Source organism: Pelodiscus sinensis, chromosome 2 (assembly GCF_049634645.1).
Source record: "Pelodiscus sinensis isolate JC-2024 chromosome 2, ASM4963464v1, whole genome shotgun sequence".
NCBI classification, from domain to species: Eukaryota; Metazoa; Chordata; order Testudines; family Trionychidae; genus Pelodiscus; species Pelodiscus sinensis.
The window spans coordinates 2165655-2177249 of NC_134712.1; the positions used below are offsets into that span (position 1 = coordinate 2165655).

General features: G+C 59.5%; 1 protein-coding gene across 3 annotated transcripts; it reads left to right on the top strand.

Annotated features, from left to right (window-relative positions):
- The first annotated feature begins 33 nt into the window (after positions 1-33).
- Positions 34-10351, top strand: PYCR3 (pyrroline-5-carboxylate reductase 3). Of its 3 annotated transcripts, XR_012901164.1 has the most exons (7): positions 34-170; positions 2059-2123; positions 3726-3905; positions 6413-6625; positions 7534-7626; positions 8185-8288; positions 9071-9208. XR_012901164.1 is itself a non-coding variant. In XM_075919980.1 (6 exons), exons 1-6 carry the CDS (start codon positions 86-88, stop codon positions 9251-9253), a joined length of 1017 nt encoding a protein of 338 aa, XP_075776095.1. In that variant the 5' UTR covers positions 34-85; the 3' UTR covers positions 9254-10351. The 3 variants fall into 3 exon arrangements, 2 of the variants coding, with proteins under 2 accessions (XP_075776095.1, XP_075776096.1); XM_075919980.1 differs by lacking the exon at positions 8185-8288 and having other exon boundaries at positions 7534-7824; positions 9071-10351; XM_075919981.1 differs by lacking the exon at positions 9071-9208 and having other exon boundaries at positions 8182-8288.
- The last annotated feature ends 1244 nt before the right edge of the window (positions 10352-11595 follow it).

Sequence of the window (11595 nt, forward strand, 5' to 3'; positions counted from 1 at the left end):
GTGAGGCCGAGCGGAGCCCGCGACGCTGGGGGCGGGTCCGGCGGTAGCCACGTGGTGGGCGGGTCACGTGGGAGAGCCGGCTGGGATGGAGGCGCGCGGGGAGCTGCGGATCGGGTTCGTGGGCGCCGGGCACATGGCCCAAGGGGTGGCGCAGGGCGCGGTGCGCGCAGGTAGGCGCGGGGTTTGGGAGAGCCCCGCCCCCCTCCTCTCCCCTCCCCCCCCACCCCACCTGCTGGGGGTCCCTGGGTAACCAGCCCCCCCTTCCCGAGGGGAGCCCCAGCAGAGGGTGCCTGGGTAACTAGACCCCCCCCATCCCAGCTGGGAGCCCTCGCCGGGGGCCCTGGGTAACTAGACCCCCCCCCATCCCAGCTGGGAGCCCTCGCCGGGGGCCCTGGGTAACTAGACCCCCCCCCCCCATCCCAGCTGGGAGCCCTCGCCGGGGGCCCTGGGTAACTAGACCCCCCCCCCCCATCCCAGCTGGGAGCCCTCGCCGGGGGCCCTGGGTAACTAGACCCCCCCCCCCCATCCCAGCTGGGAGCCCTCGCCGGGGGCCTGGGTAACTAGACCCCCCCCCCATCCCAGCTGGGAGCCCTCGCCGGGGGCCCTGGGTAACTAGACCCCCCCGTCCCAGCTGGGAGCCCTCGCCGGGGGCCCTGGGTAACTAGACCCCCCCCCCCCATCCCAGCTGGGAGCCCTCGCCGGGGGCCCTGGGTAACTAGACCCCCCCCCCCCATCCCAGCTGGGAGCCCTCGCCGGGGGCCCTGGGTAACTAGACCCCCCCCATCCCAGCTGGGAGCCCTCGCCGGGGCCCTGGGTAACTAGACCCCCCCCCCCATCCCAGCTGGGAGCCCTCGCCCGGGGGCCCTGGGTAACTAGACCCCCCCCCCCCATCCCAGCTGGGAGCCCTCGCCGGGGGCCCTGGGTAACTAGACCCCCCCCCCCATCCCAGCTGGGAGCCCTCGCCGGGGGCCCTGGGTAACTAGACCCCCCCCATCCCAGCTGGGAGCCCTCGCCGGGGGCCCTGGGTAACTAGACCCCCCCCCATCCCAGCTGGGAGCCCTCGCCGGGGGCCCTGGGTAACTAGACCCCCCCCCCCCCATCCCAGCTGGGAGCCCTCGCCGGGGGCCCTGGGTAACTAGACCCCCCCATCCCAGCTGGGAGCCCTCGCCGGGGGCCCTGGGTAACTAGACCCCCTCCCCCCATCCCAGCTGGGAGCCCTCGCCGGGGGCCCTCACACCAGAACCACCCCCCACCCTGCTGGATAAGCGAGTTCCCATGCTACAGGCCCCCCCTTCCCCTCCATGGGGGTCCCTCTGCAAGCAGCACCTGCCCCAACACAAGGGCCCCCCCCCCAACTCGTGCCGTGCTGCTGTGTAACCCTGTGTCTCACCCCGCAGAAGACATCCCAGTTCTGGGCAATGGATCCCTGTAGAACCAGCCCCCTGCATCCCACCCCACGGGACAGCTGCAGCTGGGTGCTTGGTGAACGAGCCCCTAGAAATAGCTGCTGTGCCCAGCAGTGGAGGCGCCTGCGGTCCCGAGCCCTGTCCCAGTTATGGCTCCTAGGGGCTGAGGGATCTCTGTAAGGCCCTTGCCATGCTCCCATCCCAGAAGCGGCTGCGGGTCCTTGCTGTGCGATAAGTCGTTGGCTCTCTGCTCAGGCCCAGTTAATCAATGACTCTGGGATCCTAGGGCGGGGAGGCCACAGAGAGCTGTCTGGCTGTTCCCACGATACCTGCCGCACAGGTGTGCGTTTTACCAAGGCCATTCCAGGCCTGCTGCCACCACTGCCCTCCTGTGGCAAAAGGAAGTTCCCTGCAATCGCCTGGCATCGCTGCCCGCAGCGCGCATAGCCCGTGTGCCCTGGTTAGCTGCCTGCCTCTCCGCCCTTCCGCGGCCGTTAGGAATCTCACGCTGGCTGGTGGGCAGCTAACGCTGGGCACGAACAGGCTTGGAATTGGGCCTTGGTACGAGTCTCTAGTCTGAGCATGTTTGAGGCATCGCAGGATTCTCTCCATGCCCCTTAAGCAGCGGCTTACCTCTGCTCTGTGTTTTCAGGAAAAGTCAAAGCTGCCAACGTCCTGGCCAGCGCGCCGTCCGACAGGAACTTGGGGGCCTTCAAGGTGAGCGAGGGCAGGGCATTGCAGGCTGCCCGGGAAAGGTCAGGCCTCTTCCTGAGGACTGGAAGAGCTAATAGCATCCTGGTGTCCAGAAACGGGAGGCAAAGGCGATAACGATGCTCGAGTCCACTTGCTTGTGATCCCAGCAGATGTGCAAGCTATTGAGTTCCTCTCCGGAACACCTGGGTGCCCTGGGAAATGGGGCTGGTGAGCTATGGTGGCTTTTCCCTTTCTCTCACTGCTCATCCTCAGTCCAGGTCCACACTGGCGTAACACATGTAGCTGGAGTCTGCTTACCTTCAGCCGAGCTTAGTGCCAGTCCCCGTCGTCTTCCCTCGCGACTGCGAGTATCAGGGCTGACTAGGGATGTGAACAGCTCGCTGACTAGTCACTTCTCCCTCCCTTTCTGAAAGAGGCAGCAAGGTGGGGGAAGAGAAAAGTGCTTCAAAGTGGCAGCGCCACGTGGAGCCTGGAGCTGCTGCTTTGAAACGCCACATGCAGAGTCAGCAGGGGAGGGGGGGGCTCCACTTGAAATGCCATGGGGCCAGTGGGGACTGCTTGACTGGGCTCGTGATCCCTGTAGCGCTTTCGCCTTTGAAATGTAGCAACTGCCCTGGGGTTGTTGCTACACTTCAAAGGCGGAAGCGCCCTTATCGAGTAGTCCAGGGGTTCTCAAACTTTGTAATACTGCAACCCCCTAAAATTCTACATGAATTTGTGTGACCCCCACCCCATGAATAAAGGGGGATTTGGGGGCAGCGGGGCTGGCCGGGGGAGATCGGGCAGGGAAACCGGCCAGCGGGAAGCAGGGGTGGCGGGGGGAGGAAGGGAGAGGTTGGGTACATTGGGGCTGGCCGGGGAAGATCAGGAGGAGAAGTGGGGGAGAACCAGTCGGCTGGGAGGGGGCAGGGAGAGCATGAATTGGCTGGTGGGGAGCGGGACTGACCCAGGCACATGCCGCTACCAGGGCGCTGCCCGTCCCGCGCACAGTCCCAGCGAAGCACGAGTGAGTTTGGCTGAGGCACCACCACGCGCTAGAATAGCGCTCAGGAGCACGTACAGGGCTTCCCTTCCTCCCCAAGGCATCACACGCAACCAGAGGTTCTCAGCGCTGATCGTGCCCCACCTCCCAGCCACTCCCACAGCCCCCGCCAGGCTTCCGTCGGGCACCCAGACAGAAAACTAGAAAATACCAGACATGTACCGGACTGTCCCGAAAACCCAAAAAAACAGACTGTCCTGTGACTCCCCTCTAAGTTGCTCAGTTTGAGAAACCCACAGTTTGAGAAACGCTGGAGTAGTCGAATAGTCAATGCAACTTGCATCGACTATTCGATTAGCTGATTAAATTTAACATCCCTAGTGCTGACCGGAGTTGCCCTCAGCATTTGATTTAGTGGGTCTTAACTAGACCCACTAAATTGAACCCCAGAAGATTGATCACTGGGCGGAGGCCTCAGATAGCCTTTCCCATCTCACCGGGCTGCGTTTTAATGTCGCCATGCATGTTAAAAGCAGGTGGGTGCTGAGTGCTGCTGTTATGTGGGTAGATTCCAGCCTGTCCCCTCCAAGCCTTTACCGGTGTCCCATCTCCTTGGGCGGCAGAAGCTGGGCTGCAAGACGACACACTGCAACAGTGAGGTACTGCAGCACTGTACCGTGGTCTTCCTCGCCACCAAGCCGTACCAGCTTCCTGACGTCCTGCGGGAGATTTCTCCTGCCATCACCCGGGACCACGTTATTGTATCTCTGGCTGCTGGAGTCACTCTGCAGATCCTGGAAGAGGTGGGTGTCTTGTCCCGCTGCCCCCAGCTGGGGCGTGCACTTTCTCATGGGAACAGTTTATATTTGCTTTTAAACAATGGCCTGGTTAAGAACACGCCCCCTCTAGGTAAAAACTGCTCCAAATCCATGCAGCTCTCCTGGGAGTCTGGTGTGTGTGCAGCCCAGGTCACACCAAGGTTCCTTACCTGGAATGGGCCTGGCGAGGGAGTCGCGATAGGCACTGTCTTCTAAGAATGGCATCCCAGGGAGGTATCAAGGGGTGACCCAGTACTTAGATCCAGCCGCCTGGAGTGGAAGGGTGTAATTACCAGTTCATTGGGGAGTATGGGGCAGTTCACACTGAGAATGTAAAAGGTTAATGGGTGAGGCGAGACCAGCTCCGGTTAATTGGGCGGGGCTGGAGCAGCTCCTCCCCCACCCTAGACAAGGGGCTGCTCCAACCTCGCAGAGCCCCTCTGCTGCAGGTTACACACTCTGGCTCCCTGGGAGGAGAGCCAGTGGGGACTGCCAGCCTGCTCCCAGGGAGCTGGCAGCAGAGCCCACAGTGAAGTGTCCACAGGGGTGGGGCTGGCAGCTCTTCCTGGCCCTGCTCCCAGGGAGCCGGCAGCAGAGCCCACAGTGAAGTGTCCGCAGGAGTGGGGCTGGCAGCCCTTCCTGGCCCTGCTCCCAGGGAGCCGACTTTGCTGCAGGAGAGAAGCCTCTTTCCTGGGAGTGGGGCTGGCCAGGCTGGTGGCCTCGCTCCTGGGAAGGCTTCTTTGGGGACTCCGCAATATAGAGCCAAGTTGCCGGCCTGCTACGATTTTTAGTGGCTTCACGGTTAAGTACTAGGGATGTTAGGAGGCCTGTAATTTGTTAATTGTGTCGTTGACAACATTTTGTTAAGGGCAGGGGCAGATGACGATTTTGCGGGGCACAATTTCATGGGGCCTCCCCTTTGACACGGCGCATGCACGGGGCTTCTTGAAGCGCGGGGTCCGGGGCAGCTGCCCCGTTCGCCCTGCCCTATATCCGCCCCTGGTTAAGGGCATGATTAATCGATGTGGGTGAGCACTGCAAGCGCTCAGACAGCCTGGCTCCGTCCCGGCTTGCACCAGTCCCGGGAACTCCCCCCACTGCCGCTCTGCAATAATGTGCACATAGCTCCCAGGACTGAGCCAGGCTGCCTGCCCCCCGGCTCCTAAATGACTCATTATGCAGAACCCACAGCGGGGGTAGCTCCCAGGACCCGGTGTGAGCCGGGACTGAGCCAGGCTGCCAGCCAGCCTGCTAAAAAATATACTGGCAGAGGCGTGGGGGGAGGCTGCGAGTAGCCGGTAGCGTTATCGGTGAGTTGTTTAACCAGCTACACTATCACATCCCTACCCCGTACCTGTTACGCCACATGCCTTGTTTTCAAGCCTCCCTTTGCAGCCGCGAGAGCGAGAGACCGAAAGCTGACATTGTGCTGCAGTCCCGTGACTGTCGGGGCTGGGGCCTGTGCTTTAAGCCAGCCCTGCCAGCAAGCGGGTCAGCTTGGGCCGGTCTCAGCAGAGCTCCCCATTGAGTCTTGTTCTGGATGGTTTCCTCTCTGTAGGCGTCTGAAGAGACTGAATCCAGCAGGGGGCGCCGAGGTGACACACACACACCCCCCACCCCTTCCCAAGTTGCTGCCTGTAGTATGTTGTCACAGCCTAACTATTATCCCTTGTGCCCCTCACTGCTGAGCTGTGTCCCCCCTCACCACATGCAGCCCTGCCGGTGCCCCCTACCTTCACCTGCAGCCTCCCGGCCCTCACCCATGCCCCTCAGTCCTGTACTGCAACCTCCTAGTCCAGTCCAACACAGAGTTCCCTGTAAGCTGAGCTCTCAGGTGGGGGCAGGGATAGCTCAGTGGTTTGAGCATTGGCCTGCTAAACCCAAGGTTGGGAGTTCAATCCTTGAGGGGGCCATTTAGGGATCTCAGGCAAATCTGTCAGGGATGGTACTTGGTCCTGCTGTGAGGGCAGGGGACTGGACTCAATGACCTCTCAAGGCCCCTTCCAGCTCTATGAGATGGTATATCTCCTTATATTATATTATATATATTTTTATATATTATAGGATACATCCAGGTGCCACCCAGCTGATTAGCGGAGTGCTCACAGCTGCCTGCAGCATGTGTTTCTAATGGTGGTGCGCATCCACACTTGCCTTGGTGCACAGCACAAAATTTATTCTGCACATGGATGGAAAAATTAGAGGGAACTCCGGTTCTGAGCCCTTCGCCACACACACAGCTCAGCTGATGCCCCTCAGTCCTGACCTTCAGCCCCCTGGTAGCTCAGAGCCGGCTTCCCTGGGCAAGTTGTACTGAGCAGCCTGGTGGGTTTGCCTTGTGAATACACGGCAGGGACGGGTTACGCCTGCTAGGCACAGTCCCCTGTGACCTAAGGCACGTACTGCCTGGAGACCCCGGACCGTCTCCCAGCCTTGTCCCCACCCGCAGTGGAGTTCTCTTGGGTAAGCATCACGGCCGTCTCTCCCTGCAGCTTCTCCCGGCTGGGACCAAGGTGCTGCGGGTCATGCCCAACCTGCCCTGCGTGGTGCAGGAGGGGGCGGTGGTGTTTGCCCGGGGCAGCTGCGCTGGAGAGCAGGAGGCCGCCCTGCTGAAGAGCCTGCTGTCCTCCTGCGGGCTGTGTGAGGAAACGCCCGAGTCCTACATCGACATCCACACGGGCCTGAGCGGCAGCGGGGTGGCCTATGTGAGTGTCCTCGCGCCGGGGCCAGCGCCTCTCCGTGCTGCCCTCCAGCCCCAGTTGGCTCCTTGTGAAGTGCCTCCTGGATTGTTCCCTCTGCCCTGGTCCGCAGCTGGACATGGTGACTCCCAGAGCAGTGCTTGGGTTACCAACCAGTCCTGGAGCTTGAGGCCTCTCTGCTGGGTACCCTGGGCTCTCTTCTCTGTGAACCGGACCCTGGCGCCTTGGTGCTGCCCGTCTCCCCGAGTTGTGCCTGCTCTCCGCCCCCCACAGACCCCTGGCTGCCCTGAGCCCCTATGTTCTGAGAGTGGGGCAGCCTGCGCCCCCGGTGGATTAGCGGCACTCCGGCCTGGGGCTGTTGAGTGCAGTAACCAGTGCCATTGCCCAGAGATTTGGGAATCGCTGGTCGAATGGAGACCTCCACCCCTTGCCTGTAACTGGCTTATAGCCCTGCTCTGCGTGCAGGGAGAACGGGCACCATGGCAGGGGTGCTGGTGACCGCGCTCTGGCCAGGCCGTCTCCCGTATCACCCAGACCTCAGCCCCTTTGCTTCATGGGCACCTGATTTCTGGCTGGCTCAGGATGGTGGCTGGTAGCTTGCAGAAAGCTCTCCCAGGCTGGCTCCTGTATTGGGATTCCCGTGGGTGGCGGGTAATGCTGCCCAGCTGCCTGGGAGGGGCTGGGGCGCACTGCACAGCAGGCCTGGCTTTCAGCGGAGGTTGGAGAGAAGGTTGTGAAGGGTCATGGACTTGGGGGAAGGGGTGTGGCTTTGGATGGAAGGGGCGGGGCTTCGGCTGCCTTCCCCAGCTGGCCCTTCACTTGCCTCCCATGGGGATGTCTCCATTTCCTGTCCTCCAAAAGCACCAGCAGTAGGATCCAGCTATTGGCTGAACGTCTGCCTCTCCCTGCTCCAGGTCTACTTGTTTGCTGAGGCCCTGGCGGACGGTGCGGTGAAGATGGGCATGCCCAGTGCTTTGGCCAATAGAATCGCCGCCCAGACACTGCTGGTAAGTTTCGACTTTGCTCCTCGTCGTCAGGATCCCCGGCCTCATAGTCCAGACCTGCCGCCAACGCGCCTGGCTTCTGACCCACAGCTCCCCCGTCCGTCCCAGTCCTGGGCTCCCCAGTGCGACTCGGCTCCGGCCTGCAGCGCCCTCTGCTGCTGCCCACACCGCAAGTGCCCGGGAAAAGCCTTCAGCTCTAGGGTACGCTCCTGCATCCCCTTGTGCCCCGTGGCTCCAGCTGCCCTCCCAGGAATGCCTGTGCTGTTGCTCTCTTGCTGCACCTTGATCCCCACCACCCTCTTTGGCTCTCTGAGGGGCTCTGCCACTGGAGCTGAGCTGGGATCAGCCAAGTGTGTTTGGGCTTTTCTGGGACTGTAGAGTTTCACCAACCGCAGCTGGTGCAGAAGATTCCCAGGAACTCACCCAGGACCTGTGGGGGCTGAACTGGACGAAGTCCAGTCTCCTTGGCTGGCCTAGCATGGCCACTGGGTCGGGGGTGGCAGCAGCTGCACTGGACAAGCCTAGAAAGAGTCAGTAACTGATCCAAAGTCCTTTCAGTAGGTACCTTCACTGCTTAAAACCAGCTGACTTCCAGCCAGTGGTGGTGCTAGACCTCCCTCTGATGGATTGATGCACCCATTACTGAAAACGCGTTCCTCAGGAAGGTAGTTCTAGACCGGGGTGGGCAATAATGTTTCGTGGGGGGGCACACCCAAGAACTTGGAAAGCGGCCAAGGGCCTCACTCTTCCCTGATACTAAAGGAGAAGGTGTGGGGTCTGGGAGCCGAAGGGAGTTTGCAGTAAGGGATTGGGGTGCAGGAGAGTGTGGGGCTTGGGAAGGAGATGGTTGTGACTTGGGGCAGGGAATTGGGGTGCAGGATCTGGAAGGAGATATGGGTGCAGGAGAGGGGCAGAAGGTTTGGGTTGTGACCTAGGCTAGCAGGGGGTTGTGACCTGGGGCGGGGGTTTGGAGTGCAGGATCTGGGAAGAGTACGGGGGCAGAGGGTTTGGGTTATTGAGGGTTGGGGTGCCAGAGGCTCTTTATTAAGCTAATTAAGACTGTTCTGTGAGGCTATAATTGCAAGGCAGGTGTCCTATCCCGTGGAGGAAGCAGATCATGCATTTACAAGGGGGTAGATCAGCTGATTACTCTGAAGAGAGTCAGACCTGGTTCCCTTTAACTCTTGGCATTCACACCACGAAGAACGACGAGACGCAGCACGGTCCAATGATCAGAGCAAGGCGGCCGGGGTGGGGGTTGGGAGACCTCGGATCCGACCCCAAAGGGCACAGAGCGAGGCAGAGGAAGAATGGGGAATTCACTGCTGTCTGCCTGGGAAGGGAGCCGTTTGGGGGTAGCTGGGTCTCGCTCCCCACGTCCGAGGGCCGGGACGGTTTCAGTGCGCTAAGGCACAGGGCTCTCCTCTGATCACGCCTCCTCTTGCAGGGAGCTGCGAAGATGATCCTGGACACGGGGGAGCATCCGGCCAAGCTGCGCACGGATGTCTGCACACCTGGCGGCACCACCATCCACGCCCTGCACGAGCTGGAGAAGGGGGCGCTGCGGGCGACCGTCATGAATGCCGTGGAGGCTGCAACCGTGCGGGCTCGTGAGCTGGGCAAGAGATAGGGGCCAGGCAGCGTGTTCTGGGGCCTCTCTGAGCCCTGGAAGAGCTGCGCCTGGGAGACTCTGGAGTCCCATCCCGTGACGGAAGGAGGCCGTCCAAGCCATCCTGCGGATGTAGATCCCAGTCCTTTCTCCCCAGGTGCTGCTCTTCCTGCCGGAGGGATTGGTCTCAGCGTTTGCCATTTCGTTTCCTTTAAGGGGCTGTTTGCCTCCATGTTTCAGTCCTCCTTGTTGGGACGTTCGGTGCTGTTTTCTGCCGAGGCGGGAAAATGGCATCATGTGACCACTGCAGTCTGCCCAGCTACAAAAGGGTGGATAAGATCGGGGCACGCGATGCTGGGGCTCTCCCTCCCCAGGCCGCAGCACCATGCAGACCGATCCGCTTCCCTGCGTGTTCCTGAGCCTTGCTGTCAAGCGCTGCCGTTTCCCGTCACTTCTCGCCCGGGCTTTTCCTGACCAGCTGTGGTATTCCTGGGACATGTGGGTGCGCAGAAGGGATGTTAAATATCGGTTAACTGAATAGTCGAGTAACCAGGGGCGGGGCCAGTAGCCACTTTAGCAGAGGCAGCAGCGTGGGGTGCCAGGTGGGAGCTGGTCTGTGAGGGGAGCCAGTTTGAAAACCAGCTCCCCTCGCGGACTGGCTCTCGCCCTGCGCTGCTGCTTCTGAGAGAGAGGCAGCAGTGTGGGACGGCAGCAGTCCCTGTCTAGGAGGGGTCTGAGCTCCCGGACCCGACGTGAGCCACAACTGAGCCAGGCTGCCTGCCCAGCCGGCTCCTAATATGCTCATCGGTTAATCGACTACAGTTCCATCCCTAGCGTACAGCTTGCCTCTTTCACCTTGCTGACCCACTTCGGTTGGGCTTCGGCTTCATAGAATCATAGAATAATAGGACTGGAAGGGACCTCGAGAGGTCATCGAGTCCAGCCCCCCGCCCTCAAGGCAGGATCAAGCTCCGTCTACACCATCCCTGACAGATGTCTATCTAACCTGTTCTTAAATATCTCCAGAGAGGGAGATTCCACCACCTCCCTTGGCAATTGATTCCAATATTTGACCACCCTGACAGTTAGGAATTTTTTCCTAATGTCCAATCTAAACCTCCCCTGCTGCACTTTAAGCCCATTACTCCTTGTCCTGTCCTCAGAAACCAAGAGGAACAAATTTTCTCCTTCCTCCTTGTGACACCCTTTTAGATATTTGAAAACCGCTATCATGTCCCCCCCTTAATCTTCTTTTTTCCAAACTAAACAAGCCCAGTTCATGAAGCCTGGCTTCATAGGTCATGTTCTCTAAACCTTTAATCATTCTTGTCGCTCTTCTCTGTACCCTTTCCAATTTCTCCACATCTTTCTTGAAATGTGGCGCCCAGAACTGGACACAGTACTCCAGCTGAGGCCTAACTAGTGCAGAGTAGAGCGGCAGAATGACTTCACGAGTTTTGCTTACAACACACCTGTTGATACAACCTAGAATCATATTTGCTTTTTTTGCAACAGCATCACACTGTTGGCTCATATTCAACTTGTGGTCCACTATGACCCCTAGATCCCTTTCCGCCATGCTCCTTCCTAGACAGTCGCTTCCCATCTTGTATGTATGGGACTGATTGTTCCTTCCTAAGTGGAGCACTTTGCATTTCTCTTGATTAAACCTCATCCTGTTTACCTCTGACCATTTCTCTAACTTGCTAAGGTCATTTTGAATTATGTCCCTATCCTCCAAAGAAGTTGCAACCCCACCCAGTTTGGTATCATCTGCAAACTTAATAAGCGTACTCTCTATCCCAATATCTACATCATTGATGAAGATATTGAACAGTACGGGTCCCAAAACAGACCCTTGAGGAACTCCACTTGTTATCCCTTTCCAGCAGGATTTAGAACCGTTAACAACAACTCTGACTACGGTTATCCAGCCAATTATGCACCCACCTTATCGTGGCCCTATCGAAGTTATATTTGCCTAGTTTATCAAATGCCAGTGTGTGTGTTTACTGAGTTATTTTAATAAAACCCTGTTGTTTGCATCTCATGAATTGCTGCCTTTGGCTGAGAGGGCCTGGGGGGAAGGGATTCACTACCAGTGACAGAGAAGGGGGATCCTGTAGTGCAGTGGTCATCAACCAGTCGATGGAGATGTGCTCGTAGATCTTGGAGCCTCTGATGGGGTCCTGAGTGGTTTGGCCAGGAAGCTATCAGTGCTGTCACTTCGGTTGCCCCTCCACCCACTGCCATGCTGCCTTCGAGCTGCCCCCCCAGAAGCCTCCTGCTTGTTGTGCAGGGTGTGGGAAGAAGGGGGGGGCGGTGCTGATGTCAGGGTGTCCCTCCTCCCCACACTCCTATAC